The sequence below is a fragment of the Xenia sp. Carnegie-2017 genome, unplaced genomic scaffold (assembly GCF_021976095.1).
Source record: "Xenia sp. Carnegie-2017 unplaced genomic scaffold, XeniaSp_v1 HiC_scaffold_2, whole genome shotgun sequence".
NCBI classification, from domain to species: Eukaryota; Metazoa; Cnidaria; class Anthozoa; order Malacalcyonacea; family Xeniidae; genus Xenia; species Xenia sp. Carnegie-2017.
In genome coordinates, this window is record NW_025813482.1 from 2,467,743 (window position 1) to 2,492,985 (window position 25,243).

At 32.9% G+C, this 25,243-nt stretch overlaps 1 protein-coding gene and 1 long non-coding RNA gene across 3 annotated transcripts in view; one reads left to right on the plus strand and one right to left on the minus strand.

Moving 5' to 3' along the window:
* Positions 1 to 755: 755 nt before the first annotated feature.
* On the minus strand, positions 756 to 24,526 carry LOC124439786. Its single transcript, XR_006946465.1, has 2 exons — positions 24,232 to 24,526; positions 756 to 831 (listed from the first exon to the last, which is right to left on the minus strand). It is a non-coding gene; the product is annotated as an uncharacterized LOC124439786 (long non-coding RNA).
* The window catches only part of LOC124439766 (short-chain collagen C4-like), a 51,958-nt gene continuing 33,871 nt past the window's right edge, over positions 7,157 to 25,243 (plus strand). The window contains exons 1-5 of one of the 2 annotated variants that reach the window (XM_046990032.1): positions 7,164 to 7,496; positions 8,366 to 8,433; positions 8,554 to 8,583; positions 9,960 to 10,103; positions 10,790 to 11,347. In XM_046990032.1, the coding sequence (XP_046845988.1) occupies positions 7,384 to 7,496; positions 8,366 to 8,433; positions 8,554 to 8,583; positions 9,960 to 10,103; positions 10,790 to 11,274 (840 nt within the window). In that variant the 5' untranslated portion in view covers positions 7,164 to 7,383 and the 3' untranslated portion in view covers positions 11,275 to 11,347. Of the gene's footprint in view, positions 7,497 to 8,365; positions 8,434 to 8,553; positions 8,584 to 9,959; positions 10,104 to 10,789; positions 11,348 to 20,686; positions 20,717 to 21,868; positions 22,013 to 25,243 lie in introns of those variants that run through there. The other variant, XM_046990033.1, reaches the window with a different exon arrangement.

Below are 25,243 nucleotides of genomic sequence, written 5' to 3' on the forward strand. Positions count from 1 at the left end.
TTGTCTGTTATTTTCTGTAACCTCTTTTTACCAACATCACTTGTGATTGAATATGCAGAAGTTTACTCTTCAGTATTTGGTCAGCCTGTTCGAGGGGAAAGCTTGTTAGGCCTTTTTTCTTCAGATTTTAGGGAGAATATTTTAAGCAAGATTATTTAACGAAATACGACGAGGACAAAACACCAATTTTCCAAAAAGCCGCAACTAAAGGAGAAATAGTCAGAGTGTTCTTTGTATAGTTTAAGAATTTTGTTAACTTGCCTTCCAGTCCTGTCCTTTAAGCTGTTTTCAAAGGCAACAGATCGAAATTCGATTGATTCGAAAACCAAAGTGTGTAGAAATGGCAGAACTATACAACTTGTCATTTTTCCCAATATTTAGAAACTAACATGCAGTAGAAATGGTGATGGAAAACAAAATATCGACACTTAATTTAGCAATCCTTACATTACTTCCAATTGCAGTCATGCATTTAAATATTAGTGTGCTCAAGTCGGAAATAAACAGGCGCAGAAAGTTGCACAGACCGCAGATGCAATTTCTCTTGGAAGTAAGAGTCTGCGCACACGTTTAAATTTGGAGACTTTACTTTTATCTTTTTCTTCTCTTCTATAAAACGTTGCGGTTAAAAGTGATTTGAAGTTTGTCCCATGGTAGCTACACTAATTAAGTTAATGAACAACCTTGCCGTTTTTAAGGCAAATTCAAAATATTAATAAGATTTATCTACATATTTTTTATGACAAATTTATTGTAAAAAAAACCCCGGCAACATCGCCTCCACTTATTCTGTCATGGTAAGGAGTATTACCTCAATTGATTTTTCTATACCTACACTTTTCAACATATTCTTAAGAAAATTACCGTTATCATGTTTTGTTGGTATGACAGCCTGCATAGCAAATGTTGGTTTAACATCACCAGTTCTAGAGACGATTATCTTCCAAACAATGTTGATAAGAAAATTTGGATGCTGCTTGTTGCAAGCTGTCATGACGTCATCATCTTGAAAAGGTACATACGTCACTAATTCTGGGTATTTATTACGAAAATGGTTAAATGTTTTCAATCTGTCTTTTTTCCATTTTCCATAACACTGCAATGTTACAAAAAACTGCTGTAATTGTTTTTCTTCTTGCACATATTTCAAAAAATGTTTAAAATGTGAAGATACTTCTTCATTTTTTAAACCGACTTCCAGATAAATGATTCGAGGGCTGTTTTCACAAGCATCTCCTGTTTTTGCTGCAAATGAAACAAAAGAGCAGCTGTAGATTTTACTTTTATGAAAGTAAAATTAAAAAAGGTGCGTACAGCGTACATGTGGATAACCTGAATTAATGATTAGATGGCAATGTCGTGAAATGAAGTGATGAAAACCGTCTAAATAATATTATACATTGTTTTCGCTACTTTCTGAATATCTTTATGTAATAGAAGTACATTGCCAACGATTCAGTTTAAACTACGTATATACTCATTAAAACAGAGGGACATGGTTGAGGATTGCACGTACAAAGGAGACAATTTTCATTTGTCGAAAATGGCCAAGCTCCAAGCTACGCTATTTCAAACATAGAAGTCAAATTATCTTGACGACATAATTTGTGATCATCATTTTACAGTCAAACCGGGTGTTTTGCTCAATTGAAGTAACGCAATCGCTATTGAGATATTGAAAGGCAATTTACGGAGAAAGTTCCTTTAAAAGTTCAACAATGTTTGCACGTCCTTTTAGCAAATACTGAGATGGTTTGTGCATTATACCATAGGTATGGTAGAAAGTCAGGTACTTGACAAACAAGACCAGTTACGTGATAAAAAATAGAGACACAAGTCAGTTGACGAACTTTATAGATACCAATTGCATTTATTGTTGTGATATAATCTCAGACCAGAGCAAACAACTCAGTTGTTTATTAACATGGAAGTCAAATGATCATTTGAGACTAAATTATCAGTCTTGCATTTGCTTTCATAAACAAATTAGAAACTATAAAAGTTAATCAGAAAAATTAACGTAATTGCGATTTATGATTTAGCTACAACCAGTATAGGTTTAAACAAGTAAAATAAGAATAAAGTGATAAATTTAAATTTCCTATTTTGAATATCCTCTAATGGTCTAAATAACAAAAAAATCGGCTTTCTATTTGTGTTAAGATGAAATTTTTCCTTTATGCTTGCATCAACTGACAATCAAATAACAGACTTCTTGACTTCAAATTTCATGTCATAACTTCTTTATCACTTGTTTTTTTGCCCGACCTGCTAATGTTGACAATTCACCCGACCAATCATCAAACCTTTTTACAGCGCCTCCCCTCCTTACGCCTATGTCAAATGCTTTGATGAATGTCGTTGTTTAATCTTGTTAACGCTCTTGATTTTGCATCTTTTACTCGTGTGAATCAGGAATAAGAATTTTATTAAATATGCTCATTAGAATTTTTTATGCGCTCAGAATCTAAAACTGGACTGTCATATTTCTTTTTAACCGTAAATGTTCGACGTAATATACGAGAATCGACCTTTGTATAATAACCTATGTTCTTGTAAAAAACAAGTAGTCGTATTCATTAGTTGCCGTTCTAAAGCATATTTTTTTGAAAAACAGGTACATTAAGAGGATCACATTATTTAAGCAGTGGAGGTGGAGCAAATTCTCTCTGTTTACCATTGAATCCAATATACGAAAAATAAGCTGCTGTTGCTCATAGTCAAGCAACCATTTATGGTACAGAATACGAGATTACTTCTGCTGAGAAACATATATTTTCAAATCCAAACTTACACGGCCGTGATGCTCCGTATGCTGTATGTCACTTTATGTCAGGTGGTAGTCACATGATGATTCCGGCGCGCATCATCTGTCCTTCAGGTTGGAATATGGAATAAACAGGTTATTTAATGGCTGCACATCATGAACACAAGCGATCTGAGTACATTTGTGTTGATGGCAAGCCTGAAGCAATACTTGGATCTCATGCAAATGGAGCATTATTGTATCTTGTTAAAGGCAATTGTGGTGTTGCTTTACCTTGTCCACCATATATTCATGGAAAGGAACTGACCTGTGTAATCTGTACTCAGTGATTTATTGGGCTTAATGCACATATGTACGTATTTTGCCATTAGCTTTATCAACACAAATAAAACATAATTTTTAATTTACTAATAATAACATGTCTATGACGTCACCATTATTTTCCTTTAAATATTCTTACATGCTCATAAGTTCTATGATGAAAATACAAGAATAATTGTTAATCTCCAAGAAATTATGACTTGTTATCTTTTTATGTAGTAAACGTTTTGCACAGATGATGACTGTCTATCTATAGTTTTGTCTTTATCTCATGGTACTCATGGTAAAGGCAAAGTGCACAATCGTCTGATATTTTCTGAAACATCTTTTTACCAATGTCACTTGTGATTGGTTATGAAAAAGTTTAATTTGTAGTGTTTGGTTAGCCTGTTCGAAAGATATCTCGCTATGCCTATTTTCTGATTTTACGGAAAATATTTTATCCTGGAATTAATTAACGTAATTTCCTGAGGACAAAAGCAAAGAGAAATGGCTGAAGTTGCCAGCGTGTTTTTTTTAGTTTGAAGGTTTTGTTATTTGCTTTGAGCCGTTTTGTTACCTTTGAAAAATTTAATGTTCGCATGTACTTTGCGTTGATAAGAATCAGGTCAATTTATTTTTTGATATCTACACTTATTAATACATATTGTCATATCGACTAAAGAACGACCAATTTCAAAATATAATACTTTACATGGGATTAGTGTGTATGATGTCTATTGCAAAAACCATTTTCAATGAAAATGACACGTATTTGTTCTTAGAGTTTGCAAGATATTTTTTACAATATGAATTACGTCACAGTTTTCTGACATGCAGTCTGAGCCATAACATTTAAGAAATGCAAAAGTTTTGACAGTTGTCGGGTAATTTCAATGAACAGCGAGCACAAAAAAGTTTTTCAGATTTTGAACAAATTTGGTGTAAAGAATATTAAATATTTATAATTATTTCAACTACTATAATATTCTACTTCATTGTGTCTATAAATTTGTGAGGCTACCCACATGTACACAATACGTACCTATTTTGAACTGCTGTATGCCATCATCACTGTTTACAAATCTCCACCGAGCACCATATAAAGCATGTACACAATGCGTACCTATTTTGAATTACTGTATGACAACATCACTGCTTACAAACCAAATAATACAAAAAACGCATATCACGAAGTGTTAAGAAGCCACATGCAATGTTCAAACTACAGAAAGAAGATAGTCACTTAAAGAACAGCATCCCAATAAACATTTTCAGTAGTTACTGACAGAAACATTTGCTTTAAAAGCTTTCATAAATACGAGTTCACCTTTTAATGCTCATTGCATAAACAAAATTGGTGAGGTGGGACGCCAGATCCCAACCTTTGAAGTAATGGAAAATCACTCAATAAATATTCAAAATCTTAAATTAAACTGGGAGGGAGGGCTCTACAGGTAATCCTTTCTGTCACCTGTCTTATAAAATTAACAACTACCTTTCCCTATCAGATAAAAACAAGATCCAGGAGCAAATTGTAAAGTTACTTCTTTCCCTTTTTCAATAGTGGGTCGATATCTGAAACAGGTACTTACAAAATATTTACGAATATTGGTTTAAATAATTCAAGTATGTAAAATGCAAGTTTGGTGTCCTTTCCTCTTAGAACCGAGCCTTGCAACACCGTGACTACTTTCACATTTTTTCTACTTTTTATTAAGACAACAGTAAGGTAACTCACAAGTCAATAGCCAATTAGCAAGGAGACTACTATCCATCAATCGTACTCAACAGCTGTTGTTTAAAATTTAGAGCTTGCTTTGCTCTGCATGGAAAAAGAGTACTTTAATGTCAGCTCAGCGAAGACGAACCAGCTTGTGTTTTATAAGAGAAATTAATTACATTTGAACAACTCTTGTGTCTGTAAGAGACAACAAAACTTTGAATGTCATCTTTTGTCTATAAACAATGACTTACCCAAAATTTAGAGGAATCTTCAACTTACGACCATGTAGTATGCACTACTTCTAAAATATTTGGACACATGGAATATTGAAATCATCATTGAGTCCACGATCTTTCATTAGAATGACAAGGCGTTATCAATAAAAAGGTTGTCACTTGAAAGGTTATAACCCCATGGTCATTTGCTTATTCTATAATTGCCAAAAGATAGCCAAAATATGCAGCAAGATAGACAATTTTTAACAGATGATATTAATCTGCGCATGCGCAGCAGCTACTCTCAAAAACTGTGGCTATTTCTCACACACTCACACACATAAAATTACTGTCGCACATTTTTGTCTATGCTAACACCAAACTTTTTAGTTTATTTTTTACAGTATACTAAGATGAAATTGACATTAAGTTTAAGTCAAATTCGATGATCACCGATTCTTTTTTATAAAATAAAAACAATAAATCGCGTGCACTGGTTGATCTAGCTTGTTTTACTATAGCCTCAGTGTGCAAAACAATTTGATCACTATCAATTAAATCAATGTCAACCTTCGATCTCTAGTTCTCCCAAAAGTATCCATGATTTTCATAAGCTTGTGAAAACACGGTTACATGTTTTATTTTTTAATGAAATATTTACAGAATATGAAATTATACGTAAACCATGCAATGTTCTTATCTTCTTGTTAACTATTTATATTTATAATTGAGTACTAAAAGGACATCAATTTATTAGCAAGGATTGGGGTAATTAGATTGGCGTGGCTACTACAAGGTCTATCAAAAAAACTGAACAGTTTGGAAAACGTCACTAAAGTCATCTGTTTGCCAGATCTGCAAAAACATTTGTTAGAAATAGTTGGACCAATGGTCTATCTGACAGTGAAATTATCGCCAACAATATCAATTTTCAAAATGAGAATTGTGTTACCTTCTAAAGTTTTAAAATAGCTTGCGCACGAAAATGAGACATTTAAAAGCAATTACAAAACACAGATTCAAATATGGCTCGTTGTTCAAAACTGCTGAATATATATTTTTTGGGTTGCTATTTCATACTCCTCATGAATTATGCATAAATTTGAGCTAAAGATAATCAAAATAATGAAATATGTATAATTAATAAAGGTTTGCTTAGCGTTCTTTTATATTTTTGACAAATTTTGCAAAATGTTTTGGCTTGAAGAATATGTGCCATATTTTAACCTTATGAGTTCAAATTGCTATTTAACTAAGTCATTTTGTGCGCAATCTATTTCAAAATGCTTCTCGGTAACACAACTCTCATTCTAAAAATTGTTACTATTTACAAACATTTTACTGTCAGATGATTCATTAAAAGTCTAACAATCCATTCCGTCAATGGATTTTGCAAATCCTACAAGCTGACAGCATAAGCAACGTTCTCCTATCCGTTAAATTTTTTTATACACCGTGTAGTCCACTGCTATAGTCTTACTACGTATGATACTATGTTAATTTTTCTTTGTTCACGTACTATGAAAAGAATAAATTTCTAATAAAATGAATAATTATAATGTCCTCAACTTCAAATTCCGAGACTAAAATTTGCTGGCAGGCTACGCTACTGACTGAGTATTAATCGCCAAATATATCTTCACCGTAAAGCCAATAACCAATTGCTTCTTGCAAATGATTACCAGTAAACATAAATTTCCTCACATGCAGAGGCGTAACTAGAACGTTAATTGGAAGGGATTATCACTAAACATAAATTCACTCGTATGAACTTTTTACTATTTATTAAATGAATAAACAACCATCGACATTCAACGATCTTTAATATACAGCATAAACAAAATATAGCGTACACATTACAAGGAATATAGTGACCATTACCTTCATTTAAAGTTAATAAAATAATAACAACGACGTTGCATGATTAATATTTTAATACACATTGTAACATCACAGTACTCCAGCTGCTTAGTGTCTCTGCAATCTTTTAAAAGAATAGAAAAGAAGAACTGAAGGAAGTTTCAATCAAACAAAAGACCGAGCCAATCAAAGACAAAGGAGACGCTTGACAAATCAAACTTGATGCATTAATTATGGCTACACAATGCCCAACGCAGAATTATAAATAAACAGTGTTTCAATGGATAGTTCTTGTTTTAACTAGAAAAATCATTGTGGAGCTGAAGCAAAGCAATTTCACTCATTTGTCTCTGAATAAATTTGATAGAACTTAACGATTGGATGAAATATGAAAACAAAGCATATGATTGGATGAAACTGACTAAAAATATCACAGACTGCATTGCGAGAGTTTACTTGTAACTGATATAGCTGACAGAGAGGATAAGTTTTCGTCCTATAAAAAACGTAAAACAATGTACATCGCTACTCTCCAGATTATTTTACTTTTTCTAATAAAAGTCATTTACTGCAATTATAATGATGACAAAAATGCCATGTTGAAGTTAAAAGACAAAGCAAAAGAAAGGTTTGTGGTATTATTAATTGATATTTTAGATACGATATGTTGTGTTGAAACGTGGCATATTTTACGATTACTGATAATATTTAGGTTGCACTGAAGTACCCTATAAAAGTAGAACTAAAAATCTTAACCAGTTGAAAACAATTTTCCCTACTCATACTAGCTCACACATACACGTACACTTGTACGCACTCATTAAATAAGGATTTGCATGATTCTTTTGCTTTGAAGTCTTTTTGACTAAATAGAATACAATAGCCACATATAAAATTAACATTATAACAGTCATATCTTTGACAAGGGCTGTTTTGCATTTCCAAATGTAAAAATTACAAAAAATATTTATAAATGATAGGCTATAAAAACATTGGTGGAAAATTTGATCCAGCCAATTCAAATAAACGGTTCTCGGGATTTGTAACAAAGAAGAGCGTCATTTTGCATTGAAGTTTGATAAAGCTAATTTTTTAATCAAGACATACCCAGTAATATATTCATAAATAAGTTTGCTGCTTGTATCATGTTAGTGGAATTATTGAGTTTGTTTTGTCATTCCTCAATTGTTTGAGGAAGTTTAATTTCGCAAGCCTTGGTAGCTGAAGATTAGAGAAACTTGAAATGATTCAGACAGATTTAACTAAGAGAGTACTAATCATCTAGCAAATTTACTTGGTTATTTTCTCAACATTCGGACTTTGCATGGATAGAAAATACACAATGTTACTTCGTATGGCACTTAATTAAAGATTTATGAGTTTTTTTTTATTTCAAATTTGTACTCCTTTCCATATTTTAAATCGTTTCCCGTTTCACTGAATTTAGGCTAGTCGCGAATTATTTCTTTATAGTTACGACTTTAATTGTTTGTTAAGTATTTTTAAGAGACAGAATGGCAAAATAACAAGTTGTCGAGGACTTCCAGGACTTCCAGGTAGAGATGGTGAGTTATATAAAATAATTTACTTTTAAAGTCGTGAAATATTTTAAGAGAATGTTTACTACCACAACGTAGCTCTATTACTACTGAATCTAATTTTTCTAAAATAACCTTCCAATTTAGGACGTGATGGCAGAGATGCTTTATTGCGTGGTGAGTTTTTTTTAACAGACGTCATTTTCTTTTTATCTGTGCTTCATGTGTGGTTAAATGTATTTCCTGGAAACTACGTTAAATGTTTTATTAACTCTTATACCCTTCTTAGTTGAATTAACTATTTGATCAATTTTGACAAAATAGCTTATAAACTCACATAAAGTAAATTACTACCTTTTTGGCTGCGTGCCATTTACGAGTCCAGATCCTGATTTTATGGATTCTAATTACTTAGATGTTTAATTCAAACTAAACGTAAAAAATCTATTAGAGATTCTTATAGCAGACTCTTTTCTGAAATGGTCAGAACTTTATACATGCATTTTCCTTTTGTCGTATTTTTGTGTGGTAGCAGATTGTGTTGAAGAAATGCATGAGTCACTCAAGCCTTTGTGCTTTTTTATTCGCGGAATATTTTTAATTAGTTTTATTATTTACGCTTTAGTATGGACGCGTTAATATTATATTCGCCAAAGCATAATGTCATCGCTAAAGTGTGATAGTTATTCTGACTGATTTGATATTATGTGACTAAATGTATAGATTTAGATGACTTGTAACATCTTAGATTGCCTGTGCTCTTGGTTTTGAAAAAAGTTGCACCCTTTTCGAGATTATTTTTTAGATGGGCTAAATAATAAACGCAATGCAAAGAAATTAATTACACCAACAATACATCGAAATAAACAAACATGAAGTTTCAAAACTTGCATTTCACAATACGTATTAACCACTATGAATGTATGACATAGCACAATAATCATATTTATACATAACACAATAATCTGGTTACACTTGCATTTACTCATCACAAAAAAAAATAAATGATATAAGAAAATCATAAATATTGTTATGAAATTATGAAAAATTTGACGCTTTCAAAAGTTGATAACATTCTTAAACAGTCTCTAAGCGTTATAAATAAACGATTTCAAATGACATATTGTTGTTAAGTTCAATAAGTGCATGTTATGCTCAGGAATGTTTTGCTATTAAGGGCTCTTATTCATATATGCATGATATGCTGAATTAATATCTTTTAAAATGTATTGTTATCTACAGATTTATAACATGCGTATATGAATAAGAGCCCCCTTAATTAGCGATAGCAATACATCCCTGATTTTGCTTTGAGAAAAGTTCAGAAAACATATTAAAATGCCAGAAGCAAACGTTTTTTTAGCTAACAAAGACATGTAATATAATATAGCATCCATTATCCATATAGGCTTACATAGCTAAATAGCTAATGGGACATAGAATTTATATTGGAAGCTTTTAAAAGATTAAAGTGTTCCATACTCATAAAGTATTGAATACTCAAAATGTGATCATTTACAATAGTTGATAATATTAAAGTTAAATATTATAAGGTCCTCGTGGTAAGCAGGGAAAACCTGGTCCAGCTGGTCCACCAGGACCTAAAAGTAAAGCCACGTCAACCGGTGGAGTGGTCTATACCAGATGGGGAAGAAAACATTGTCCTAACACAGCGAAAACTGTTGAAATTTATTCTGGTAAGAAACAGTTATTCAAAAAATCCACGCAATCGTTGTTCATCATTTAGCAGTTGCGGTTCAAAAGAGTAAAATAAGCAAAAGACGCCTGTTTCTTTTTTTGTGAGGTTTACAAGGACAAAAAATCGGCTTTCATATTTAAAACCTTCAATCGTTCCCAATTTTTGATCGAGCTTTTCTTCATACTTGCACTTTTATTGATGTTTATGTCATATATATGCTATAGACATATGCGAGAGCTATCATTTCCGTGGTGGGAAATGTTTTTCTCAACTCACAATCAAGTAACAGATATCTTGAAATTAAATAGCATGTAATATCTTCTTTCTCCCGTATTCTTTTGCTCGACTAATGCTAAAATTTCCTTAACTTTTCAATATTACAACTTCCTTGTGAAGGGAAAAGGGGAGGCAGCTTTAATTTTGTTTTCGCTCTGTGCTTATGTTTATTTTTCCTATGTAAACCATGCATGAGAGATTCATGACATATGCTAGGCAGAGTCCTTATACATTCAGAGAGTGTAATAGCTTCAACTGTAAATGTTTGACGCAATTTAAAAGAACATGTGCAAAAGATACGTGTATCATAAAGGACATAAGTACATATATAGATATCTTGTAAAGATCATTTAGTTGTATCAAGTAGTCGTAGTTCTATAGTTTATGGTATTATTTTATGAAAAACAGGAGCAATGGGAGGATCATATTATAAAGACAGTGGTAGTGGATCAAATTATCTTTGTTTACCATTGAATCCAATATACGGGAAATATGCTGCTGGTATTCAGAAAACAGGGTTTATTCACGGTGTTGAATATCAGATTATTAATGCTGAGAAACATATATTTCCAAATCCAAACTTAAACGACAGAGATGCTCCTTGTGCTGTGTGTCATGCTAAGTCACGTGGTAGTCACATGATGATTCCTGCGCGCAATGTTTGCCCTTCAGGATGGACCTTGGAGTACAATGGTTATTTGATGAGTGAATATGCTTATCATAAGCGATCCGAGTTCATTTGCGTTGATAGCAAGCCTGAGGCAATAATTGGATCTCATACAAAAAAATACGGGGCATTTCTGTATTTTGTTCAAAGTTATTGTAGTTTTTCTTTGCCATGTCCACCATATCTCCATGGAAAGGAACTGACCTGTGTAGTCTGTACTCAGTAACTCAGTGTATTGTAGTAATTTTGGAGAAAAGACTTATCTAAATTTTGTAGTCTTACCTGGATAAACTATAAAAGATAGTTTTGATTTATCTTGTAAAATTTGTTTCTGAAATTCAGCCGTGAGATTTTTATGTTCAAACGTTACCGTGAAATTTTAAAATGTTGCCGTATTTTTAAATGTAGCTGTGAAATTTTGAATGTTGCCGTTGGTTTTTAATGTTTCTGAAGCTTTTCAGATGCTGTAGTAAATTCATAAAAATTGTTATACATCGTAGACTTAGGTTGTCGTTACACCTATTGATATAAACCACTGTATGGTTATCGTTCCAGTTTCGTTGCTTTTAAAATTGCCACTGTTTGACTTCTGGTATGCACAAAACAATCTGAGCTCAGTGAACTGAATTAAAAGTTATTCATGGTGTTCACTGTCTGGGCTCCACACTAACATCATAGATTAACAACGCAAGTTGCCCTTATATGTGTATTCTCTATTCAAAGCTGGCGTAATTGTAGATTTATCTGGTGGTCGAGTGAATAAGGGCCAAAACATTGTCGTACTAATCCTTTTCGGGGTTTGTTGTTTCATAATGGGAGATTTCTTTAGAAGCCTTGCTCAAAATAATCCTATTATCGTCTATGAATGGAAAGATATTGTTATCTTTATAGGATATTTATGTCTCGATATGGGAGAAACGATCTTGCAGCTTCTAAATGCTTGTATCATTCCACTGATCATTATCTGTATTTTATATGCTGTGGTTTCGCTGAACAGCAGAACCGCAGAAAATGTTGTTCGATACTCGGCGATTTATTATTTAGGCATGATACTTATCACAGTTGGAATTATACTGGCGTTGAGGTTTGTATAGGACTTGGACGCTTGATAGTTTTAACAACAGTTAACTAAGCTCCTTGTAAACTTTTATGTTTTGCATGAAGGTTAAAACTACTGCAATAGCTATCAAACAAATATGAAATTGAATGAGGACAGAATTTGTTTTTAGTTCTTTCTTTCAAGGGAGTTTTGTGATGTATGCGCAATAAATTAATGATCTTATATAATGAAAAGAATTTTAGTTAATTTCATTCTCTGTTGAGAATCAGCACTATGATGTACTCCCCAACATGGCCGCTTTGACGTCACATGCAAACATTCTATAGGCTGTCTTCAAAAAATGGGAACCACATTTGTCACTCAGAAACCTCAACATGTCTTTCTAAGATATGTCTAAGTCTACTTATGATATTTATTTCAGAGAAAAACTAGGGTGGAATGGAATTGCTAAGGAAAAGCAGATACACTTAAAACATAAAAGAATATGTTGATAAAGCAATTTTTATCTTTATTTTCATAACACCGTTCAGGGTGCCTCCTGGCAAGCTGATAGCTTGGGTGCACATGGCTCTGCTCATGGCAGGTACGTCACTGACATCATTGAATTCATAAGATAGCAACATAGTTACACAAAGAACGGTAAATTATAGAGAAGATAGTTTCGCCGATGGTTTCGCTCGCGTGATCCTGTGATTTCGGCAAACTTTCATAGACATGCATCAGCACAATTATAACATTTGAATTCATTCAATATTAATTTAAACAAACATCGTAAAATTTGACGGTACAGTTTTAAACGATTTAATTTTTACTGACGAAAACTATAAAAGTGAATGCCAACCCGCACAAAATAGCCAAGACGAGAAACAAAGCAAGCTTCGTTTCATGTCAAATAAGTCATATAATAAACCTTTTATTAACCTCGCTTTTTCTGTCTTTACTGAGAAATATCGGCCTTTTGTCTTTTTGTACAAACCTTGTCCTACGGGCTCGGTCTGTACAAAAACACTTCGGTCCGACATGTCTCCGTAAAGAGATCTCGAGTTCGGTTATTAAGGGCTTATTATCATGTTTAATAATGACTATTTTTATTTCTCATTTTATTAGTAGTATCCTTTTTTTATTTGACTTGCTTTTAAAAGTTGATTAATTAGTAGAGTTAATAATTAATTCCGAAATTCAGAAATTCGTTTGTCAGTAAATATCTTTGCAACTATTCAAAAATGATATATTCAACGAGACGTGATATTAACACTAATATATACAAACATATTAATTTCAGTATGGTACCATCAAGTCACCAGGCAAATCCTGCAGCGATATTCTTCAGAAAATATCAGAAGGCTGGGACCTAAAGTTAATACCACTTCAACCGGTGGAGTGGTCTACACTAGATGGGGAAGAAAGTCCTAACACATTGTCCTAACACAGCGAAAACTGTTGAGATTTATTCTGGTAAGAAAGTTAATCAGAAAATCTACGTATTTGTGATTCATGATTTAGCTACAACCAGTATAGGTTTAAGCAAGTAAAATAAGTATGTATGAGCGATAAAACTTCTGTTTCCTATTTTGAGTATTTTCTAATGGTTTAAAATACAAAGAAATCGGCTTTCTATTTATTTTAAGATAAAGTATTTCCCTTTTGCTTGCATCTACTCACAATCAAACAACAGACTTCTTGACTTCAAATTGTATGTCATAACTTCTTTATGACTTGTTTTTTGGCCCGACCTGCTGTTGATGTTGACAATTCACCGATCAATCATCAAACTTTTTTAGAGCCGTTCCCCTCATCACTTACGCCTGTGTCAAATTCTTTGATGAATGTCATTGTTTAATCATGATAACACTCTTGATTTTGTTTATTTCACTCGTGTGAATCAGGCATAAGAATTTCATTAAGTATGCTAATTATAATTTTTTATGCGCTCAGAACGTAAAACTGGGCTGTCACATTTCTTTTTAACTGTAAATGTTCGACGTAATATACGCGAATCGACCTTTGTATGATAACCTAAGTTTTTGTAAAAATCAAGTAGTCGTATTCATTAGTTGCAGTTCTAAAGCATATTTTTTTGAAAAATAGGAGCAATAGGATGATCACATTATTTACATAATGGGAGTGGAGCAACTTATCTCTGTTTACCATTGAATCCAATATACGTAAAATATGCTGCTGGTGCTCAGAGTAAAGCACTCATTTATGGTACTGAATACGAGATTACTTCTGCTGAGAAACATATATTTTCAAATCCAAACTTACACGACCGAGATGCTCCGTGTGCTGTATGTCATTTTAAGTCAGGTGGTAGTCACATGATGATTCCAGCGCGCATCATCTGTCCTTCAGGATGGACTATGGAATAGAAAGGTTATTTAATGGCTGTAAATCATGAAAACAAGCGATATGAGTACATTTGTGTTGATGTCAAGCCAGAAGCAATACTTGGATCTCATGCAAATGGAGCATTATTGGATCTTGTTAAAGGCAATTGTGGTGTTGCTTTACCTTGTCCACCATATATTCATGGAAAAGAACTGACCTGTGTAATCTGTACTCAGTGATTTATTGGTTTTTAATGAATATATGTACGTATTTTGCCATTAACTGTAGCAACACAAAAAAAACATAATTTTTAATTTACTAATAATAGCATGTCTGTGACGTCACCATTATTTTCCTTTAAATATCCTTACATGCTCTTAAGTTCTATGGTGAAAATACAAGAAGAAATGTTAATCTCCAAGAAATTATGACTTGTTATCTTTTTATGTAGTAAACGTAAGTTCTGAACGTTTTGCACGGATGATGTCTGTCTGTCTATAGTTCTGTCTTTATCTCATGGCACTCATGGTAAATGCAAAGTGCATAATCGTCTGATATTTTCTGTAACATCATTTTACCAATGTCACTTGCGATTGGTTATGAAAAAGTTTAATTTGTAGTGCTTGGTTAGCCTGTTCAAAAGATATCTTGCTAGGCCTATTTTCTGATTTTACGGAAAATATTTTATGCAGGAATTAATTAATGTAATTTCCTGAGGACAAAAGCAAAAAGAAATGGCTGAAGTTGCCAGCGTGTTTTTTTATAGTTTGAAGGCTCTGTTATTTGCTTTGAGCCGTTTTGTTACCTTTGAAAAATTTAATGTTCGCATGTACTTTGTGCTGATAAGAATCAGGTCAATTTATCTTTTGATATCTACACTTATCAATATATATCGTCATATCAACTAAAAACGACCAATTTCAAAATATAATACTTTACATGGGATTAGTGTGTATGATGTTTATAGCAAAAAACTATTTTGAATGAAAATGACACGTATTCGTTCATAGAATTTGCAAGATATTTTTTAAAATATGAGCGAGGTCACAGTTTTCTGACATGCAGTCTGAGCGATGACATTTAAGAAATTCAAAAGTTTTGACAGTTGTCGAGTAATTTCAATGAACAATGAGCACAAAACAGTTTTTCAGATTTTGAACAAGTTTGGTGTAAAGAATATTAAATATTTATCATTATTTCAACTACTTTAATAATCTATTTCATTGTGTCTATAAATTTGTGAGGCTGCCCAGATGTACACAATGCGTACCTATTTTGAACTGCTGTATGCCACCATCACTGTTTACAAATCTCCACCGAGCACCTTATAAAGCATGTACACAATGCGTACCTAGTTTGAATTGCTGCATGCCACCATAACTGCTTACAAATCTCCACTGAGCACCATATAAAGCATGTACACATTGCGTACCTATTTTAGATTGCTGTATGCCATCATCATTAGTTACATATCTCCACCGAGCACCATATGAAACATGTACACAATGCGTACCTATTTTGAATTGCTGTATGCTACCATCACTGCTTAAAAATCCCCACCATGCACCATTTGAAGCAAAAAGTTGTTTGCTCAATTGGCGTTTATTCAGTAAGAAAACAGCCTGGAAAACTGTTGCCTCGTTTAAATGTTTTTCAGCAGCGGTTTTTTCATATCTTTTACGATCGATCATCCCATAACTTATTACTAAGATTGATTCCCATTATAGGACCATTTAAAAAATGTAGAAGGTAAAAGGATTACAATATGAAAGACATGCATTACTTATATTGTCCTGCAATTTAGCGTATGTAATATGGAGCTATAAAATTTACAGTAAAACATGAATAAAGTCCAGCATTCACCTTAAATTTTGAATAAAATTGACTGCCCTTCATTGACCTTTTAAGTGCACCTCTACATAATAAATAAATTAAACTCTGAACTCAGTTAACTGTGAAACTTGGTACTATATGCATATCTAATAAGATTACTTACTGCTCTTATTGATTAGAAAACGCATTCGACTAGTACTGGAAGCCATCATACCAATTGACAACTTACATCCAACACCAATCCACATTGATTACTGGGGATTAAGACCGAATAAAAAAAAAACGCATCCCACGAAGGGTTAAGAAGCCACATGCATTGTTCAAACTGCAGAAAGAAGAATGTCTCTTAAAGAGCAGCATCCCAATAAATATTTTCAGTAGTTACTGACAGAAACATTTGCTTCAAAAGCTTTCATAAATACGAGTTCACCTTTTAATGTTCATTGCATAAACAAAATTGGTGAGGTGAGACGCCAGATCCCAACCTTTGAAGTAATGGAAAATAGCTCAACAAATATTCAAAATCTTAAATTAAATTGGGGGGGAGGGCTCTACAATTAATCCTTTCTGTCACCTGTCAAAATTAACAATTACCTTCCCCTATCAGATAAAAACAAGATCAAGGAGCAAATTGTCTAGTTAACAAGATCAAGGAGCAAGTTGTCTTCTTTCTCTTTTTCATTAGTGGGTCGATATCTGAAACAGGTACTTAAAAATTATTTACGAATATTGCTTTAAATAATTCCAGTATGTAAAACGCAAGTTTGAGGACCTTTCCTCTTAGATCTGAGCCTTGCAACACCGTGACTACTTTCACTTTTTCTCTGACTTTTAATAAGACGACAGTAAGGTAACTTACAATTCAATAGCCAATTAGCAAGGAGACTTGTATCCATTAATCATACTCAAAAGCTGTTGTTTAAAATTTAGAATTTGCTTTGCCTCGCATGAAAAAAGAGTACTTTAATGTCAGCTTAGCGAAGACGAACCAGCTGGTGTTTTTTTAAGAGAAATTAATTACATTTGAACAAATCTTGTGTCTGTAAGAGTCAACAAAACTTTGAATGTACATCGTCTGGCTATGATCAATGACTTACCCAAAATTGAGAGGAATCTTCAATTTAAGATCATGTAGTATGCACTACTACCAAAATATTTGGACATATAGAATATTGAAATCATCATTGATTCCACGATCTTTCATGAGAATGATAAGGCGTTATCAATAAAAAGCTGGTCACTTAAAGCTTATGCCCCCATAGTCATTTGCTTATTCTGTAATGGCCAAAACATAACGAAAATATGTAGCAAGATAGACATTTTTTAACAGATGTTATTTATCTGCTCATGCGCAGCAGCTACTCTTAAAAACTGTGGCTACTTCTCACACACTCACAAACATAAAATTACTGTCGTATCTTTTTGTCTATGCTAACACCAAACTTTTTAGTTTATTTTTTCCAGTATTCTAAGATGAAATTGACATTGGGTTTAAGTCAAACTGGATGATAACCGATTCTTTGATATAAAAGAAAAATAATAAATCGCGTGCACATATTGATCTAGCTTGTTTTATAATAGCCTCAGTGTACAAAACAATTTGATCACTATCAATTAAATCAATCTCAACCTTCGATCTCTAGTTCTCTCAAAGGTATTCATGATTTTCATAAGCCTGTGAAAACACGGTTATATGTTTTTTTTTATAAAATATATTTACAGAATGTGAAATTATACGTAAATCATGCAATGTTCTTATCTTCTTGTTAAATCTTCCTATTTATAATTGAGTACTAAAAGGACATCAGTTTATTAGCAGGGATTGGTGTAGTTAGAATGGCGTAACTACTACAAGATCTAACAAAAAAACTGAATAGTTTGGAAAACGTCACTAAAGACATCTGCTTGCAAGATCTGCAAAAACATTTGTTAGAAATGTTGGACCAATGGTCTATCTGACAGTGAAATTATCGCCAACAATGACAATTTTGAATATGAGAATTGTGTTACTTTCTAAAATTATTAAAATTGCTTGCGCACGAAAATGACACATTTAAAAAGCAATCACAACACACAGATTCAAAATATGGCTCGTTGTTCAAAAGTGCCGATTATATAAATTTTTTTTGAATGCTGTTTCATACTCCTCATGAATTATGCATAAATTTGAGCTAAAGATAATCCAAATAATGAAATATGAATAATTAATAAAGGTTTGCCTAGCATTCTTTTATGTTTTGACAAATTTTCCAAAACTTTTTGGCTTGAACAATATGTGCCATATTTTAACCCTATGAGTTCAAATTCTTTTTAACTAAGTCATTTTTGTGCGCAATCTATTTCAAAATGCTTCTCGGTAACACAATTCTCATTCTTAAAATTGTTACTATTTACAAAACTTTTACTGTCAGATGATTCATTGGAAATCAAACAATCTATCCCATCAATGGATTTTGCAAATCCTACAAGCTGACAGCATAAGCAACGTTTTCCTATCCGTTAATTTTTTTCATACACCGTGTAGTCCACTGCTATAAACGTACTACGTATGATACTATGTTAATTTTTCTTTGTTCACGTACTATGAAAAGAATAAATTTCTAGCAAAATGAATAGTAATAATGTCCTCAAATTAACATTTCGAGACTAAAATTTGCTGGCAGGCTACGCTACTGACTAAGTATTTATCGCCAACTATATCCTCACCGTAAAGCAAATAAACAATTGCTTCTTGCAAATGATTATCAGTAAATATAAATTCCCTCACATGCAGAGCGTAACTAGAACGTTAATTGGGAGGGTGTATATTCATATATTACGTTGTGCCATACTAATTCTTTTGAAAGTATTTTGAATTCAAAAGAAATCAGTAGGGCACAACTGAATATATGAATATACACCCTCCAATTAACGTTCTGTCTCTCTGCTCACATGAACTTTGTACTCTTTATTAAATGAATAGACAACCATCGACATTCAACGATCTTTAATATACAGCATAAACAAAACATAGCATACACATTACATGAAACAAAGTGACCATAACCTTCGTCCAAAGTTAATAAAATAACAACGACGTTGCATGATTACTATGTTCATGCACATTGTAACATTACAGTACTCCAGCTGTTTGTGTGCGTGTAATCTATTAAAAGAATAGAAAAGAAGAACTGAAGGAAGTTTCAATCAAACTAAAGACCGAGCCAATCAAAGACAAAGGAGACGCTTGACAAATCAAACTTAATGCATTAATATGGCTACACAATGTCCAACGCAGAATTATAAATAAAGGGTGTTTCAATGAATAGTTCTTGTTTTAACTAGAAAAATCATACTGGAGCTGAAGCAAAGCAATTTCACTCATTTGCCTGTGAATGAATTTGATGGAAGCCATCGATTGGATGAAATATGAAAACAAAGCATATGATTGGATAAAACTGACTAAAAATATCACAGACTGCATTGCAAGAGTTTACTTGTAACTGCAATAGCTGACAGAGAGGATAAGTTTTCGTCCTATAAAAAACGTAAAATAATGTACATCGCTACTCTCAGATTATTTTACTTTTTCTAATAAAAGTCATCTACTGCAATTATAATGATGACAAAATGCCATGTTGAAGTTAAAGACAAAGCAAAAGAAAGGTTTGTGGTAATCACTTGTATTATCATTTGATATTTTAGATACGATATGTTGTGTTGAAACGTGGCATATTTTATGATTACTGATCATATTTAGGTTGCATTGAAGTAACCTATAAAGAAAATAAAATCTTAACCAGTTGAAAACATTTTCCCTACTCATACTAGCTCACACATACACGTACACTAGTACGCACACATTAAATAATGATTTGTATGATTTTTTGTTTTGGACTCTTTTGTATCCCCAATTATTGAGTTTGTTTTGTCATTGCTCAATTGTTCGAAAGAGTTTGATTTCCCAAGCCTTGGTAGCTGAAGATTAGAGAAACTTGAAATGATTCAGACAGATTTAACTAAGAGAGTATTTATCATCTAGCAAATTTACTTCGTTATTTTCTCAACATTCGGACTTTGCATGGATAGAAAATACACAAACTTACTTCGTATGGCGCTTAATTAAAGATTTATGAGTTTTTTATTTCAAATTTGTACTCCTTTCCATATTTTAAATCGTTTCACGTTTCACTGAATTTAGGCTAGCCGCAAATTATCACTTTATAGTTACGACTTTAACTGTTTGTTAAGTATTTTAAGAGACAGAATGGCAAAGTAACAAGTTGTCGAGGACTTCCAGGACTTCCAGGCAGAGATGGTGAGTTATACAACATTCTTTACTTTTGAAGTTGTGAAATATTTTAAGAGAATGTTTACTACCACAACGTAGCTCTATTACTACTGAATCTAATTTTTCTAAAATAACCTTACAATTTAGGACGTGATGGCAGAGATGCTTCATTGCGTGGTGAGTTTTTTAACAAGGTCATTTTCTTTTTATCTGTAGTTCATGTGTGGTTAAATGTATTTCCTGGAAACTACGTTAAATCTTTTATTAACTGTTATACCCCTCTTAGCTAAATAAACTATTTGATCGATTTTGACAAAATAGCTTAAAACTCGTATAAAGTATTACTACCTTTTGGCTGCGTGCCATTTACGAGTCCAGATCCTGATTTTATGGATTCTAAATACTTAGATGTTTAATTCAAACGGAACGTAAAAATCTATTAAAGATTTTTATAGCAGGCTCTTCCGAAATGGTCAGAACTTTATACATATATTTTCCTTTTGTCGTGAAAACTTTGACGCTTTCAAAATTTGATAACATTCTTAAACAGTCTCTAAGCGTTATAAATAAACGATTTCAAATGCCATATTGTTTTTTAAGTTCAATAAATGCACGTTTTGCTCAGGGATGTATTGCTATCGCTAACTGGGGCTCTTATTCATATATGCATATGCTGAATTAATATCTTTTGAAATGTTTTGTTATCTACGGATTTATAACATGCATATACGAATAAGAGTCCCCTTAATTAGCGATAGCAATACATCCCTGATTTTGTTGTGAGAAAAGTTCAGAAAACATATTAAAATGCCAGAAGCAAACGTTTTTTGAACTAACAAAGACATGTAATATAATATAGGCTATATAGCATCCATTATTAATATAGGCTTACATAGTTAAATAGCTAATGGGACATAGAATTTATACTGGAAGCATTTAAAAGATTAAAGTGTTTCATACTCAAAATGTGATCATTTACAATAGTAAAACCTGTAATGAAACTTATTGATATTAGATATTTTTATTCAGTTTTTAACTGCATCATGTTAGAGTGATCTGTTGATTTTAAAAAATGAGTACACCTTCAAAAAGTGGCATTTATTCATATATCATAAACGTTCAAGTAAGAAGTCAATTTTTAAGTGTCCTTCTTTTAAGGTAACCCCACGATCTACAAATTGTGGTTGTCTGGATAGCAATGGATGTCCTATATGCCCCCTAATTTCTAAAAGTCGTTTTTTTTCACCGTGTCTAACGGACATTTGAAAACTACTCCTGTCTAGGCTTCATATAGTCAAATGTGCTAATAGCAAAGTTTAATATTATAAGGTCCTCGTGGTAAGACAGGAAAACCAGGTCCAGCTGGTCCACCAGGACCTAAAAGTAAAGCCACGTCAACCAGTGGAGTAGTCTATACCAGATGGGGAAGAAAACATTGTCCTAAAACAACGAAAACTGTTGAGATTTATTCTGGTAAGAAAATCTACGTAATTGCGATTCATGATTTAGCTACAACCAGTATAGGTTTAAGAAGTAAAATAAGCATGGATGAGCGATAAAACTTCAGTTTCCTATTTTGAGTATTTTTAATGGTTTCAAATACAAAGAAATCGGCTTTCTATTTATTTTAAGATGAAGTCTTTCCCTTATGCTTGCATCAACTCACAATCAAACAACAGACTTCTTGACTTCAAATTCATGTCATAACTTCTTTATCACTTGTTTTTGCCGACCTGCTAATGTTGACAATTCATCCGACCAATCATCAAACTTTTTACAGCGGCTCCCTCGTCCCTTACGCTTGTGTCAAATGCTTTGATGAATGTCGTTGTTTAATCTTGTTAACGATCTTAATTTTGTTTATTTTACTCGTGTGAATCAGGCATAAGAATTTCATTAAATATGCTCATTAAAATTTTTTAAGTGCTCAGAACGTAACACTGGACAGTCATATTTCTTTTTAACTGTAAATCTTCGACGCAATATACGCGAATCGACATTTGTATCATAACCTATGTTCTTGTGAAAACCAAGTAGTCGTATTCATTAGTTGCAGTTCTCAAGCATCTTTTTATGAAAAACAGGAGCAATCGGGGGATCGTATCATACACACAGTGGGAGTGGATCAAATTATCTCTGCTTACCATTGAATCCAATATACGAGAAATACGCTGCTGGGACTCAGAGTCATGCAATCATTTATGGTACTGAATACGAGATTTATTCTGCTGAGAAACATATATTTCCAAATCCAAACTTACACGACCGAGATGCTCCGTGTGCTGTATGTCATGCTAAGTCACGTGGTAGTCACATGATGATTCCAGCGCGCAATATCTGCCCTTCAGGGTGGACTATGGAATACAAAGGTTATTTAATGGCTGAACATCATACTCACAAGCGATCTGAGTACATTTGTGTTGATGGCAAGCCAGAAGCAATGTATGGATCTCATGCAAATAGAGATGGAGCATTGCTGTATTTTGTTGAAAGCCATTGTGGTTCTTTACCATGTCCACCATATGTCGGTGGAAAGGAGCTGACCTGTGTAGTCTGTACTCAGTGATTTAAGGGTTTCAATGCACATATGTACGTATTTTGGCATTATCTGTAGTAACACTAATAAAACATTATTTTGAATTTATCTAATAACCACATCAGTGACGTCACCATTATTTTCCTTTAAATATCCTTACATGCACTTAAGTTCAATGATAAAAATACAAGAAGAAATGTTGATCACCAACAATTAATGACTTGCTTTCTTTATATGTAGTAAACGTAAGTTCTGAACGTTTTGCACTGATGACGTCTGTCCATAATTCAGTCTTTATCTCATGGTACTCATGGTAAAGGCAAAGTGCATAATTGTCTGGTATTTTCTGTAACCTCTTTTTACCAACATCACTTGTGATTGAATATGCAGAAGTTTACTTTTCAGTATTTGGTTGGCCTGTTCGAGGGGAAAGCTTGTTAGGCCTTTTTTCTTCAGATTTTAGGAAGATATTTTAAGCAAGAATTATTTAAAGAAATGCGACGAGGACAAAACCAATTTTCCAAAAAGCCGCAACTAAAAAGTAGTCAGCGTGTTCTTTGTATAGTTTGAAGAATTTTGTTAACTTGCCTTCCAGTCCTGTCCTTTAAGCTGTTTTCAAAGGCAACAGATCGAAATTCGATGGATTCGAAAACCAAAGTGTGTAGAAATGGCAAAACTATACAACTTGTCGTTTTCCCAAAATTTAGAAACTAACATGCAGTAGAAATGGTGATGGAAAACAAAATATCGTCACTTAATTAAGCAATCCTTACATTACTTCCAATTGCAGTCATGCATTTAAATATTAGTGTGCTCAAGTCGGAAATAAACAGGCGCAGAAAGTTGCACAGACCGCAGATGCAATTTCTCTTGGAAGTAAGGATCTGCGCACACGTTTAAATTTGGAGACTTTACTTTAATCTTTTTCTTCTCTTCTATAAAACGTTGCGGTTAAAAGTGATTTAAAGCTTGTGCTATGGTAGCTACACTAATTAAGTTAATGAATAACCTTGCCCTTTTCAGGGCAAATTCAAAATGTTAATAAGATTTATCTATGTATTTTTTATGACAAATTATTGTAAAAAAAACCCCGGCTACTTCGCCTCAACTTATTCTGTCATGGTAAGGAGTATTACCTCAATTGATTTTTCTATACCTACACTTTTCAACAAACCAGTGAATTTCGCTTGCATATTCTTAAGAAAATTACCGTTATCATATTTTGTTGGTATGACGGCCTGCATAGCAAATGCTGGTTTAACATCACCAGTTCTAGAGACGATTATCTTCCAAACAATGTTGATAAGAAAATTTGGATGCCGCTTGTTGCAAGCTGTCATGACGTCATCATCTTGAAAAGGTACATACGTCACTAATTCTGGGTATTTATTACGAAAATGGTTAAATGTTTTCAATCTGTCTTTTTTCCATTTTCCATAACACTGCAATGTTACAAAAACTGCTGTAATTGTTTTTCTTCTTGCACATATTCCAAAATGTTTAAAATGTGAAGATACTTCTTCATTTTTCAAACCGACTTCCAGATAAATGATTCGAGGGTTGTCTTCACAAGCATCTCCTTTTTGCTGCAAATGAAACAAAAAGCAGCTGTAGATTTTACATGTATAAAAGTAAAATTAAAAAAGGTACGCATAGCATACACATGGGTAACCTGAATTGATGAATAGATGGCAATGTCGTGAAATGAATTGATGAAAACGGTCTAAATAATATTATACATTGTTTTCGCTACTTTCTGAATATCTTTATGGAATAGAAGTAGATTGCCAACGATTCAGTTGTGATTGCAATTAACTCATATTTAATCTTGAATGCAAAGGCTTCTCTAAAGCAAGTATTTCATTTTATTCATTAGCCACAGCTTGACTCGTACGTAGCTATAATGTCTTTAAATTTCATTGTCATGTTCAACCTTTTTTAAAATCCACACTGACTGTGACATTATTAGTAATTATAGAAACTTGAAAGAAAAATCCTCCTTTGATTAACTTTTTTCTCTTTAAACTATAAACTCATTAAAACAGAGGGACATGGTTGAGGATTGCAGGCACAAAGCAGAAAATTTTCATTTGTCGAAAATGACCAAGCTCCAAGCTACGCTATTTCAAACCTAGAAGTCAAATTATCTCGATGAGATAATTTGTGAT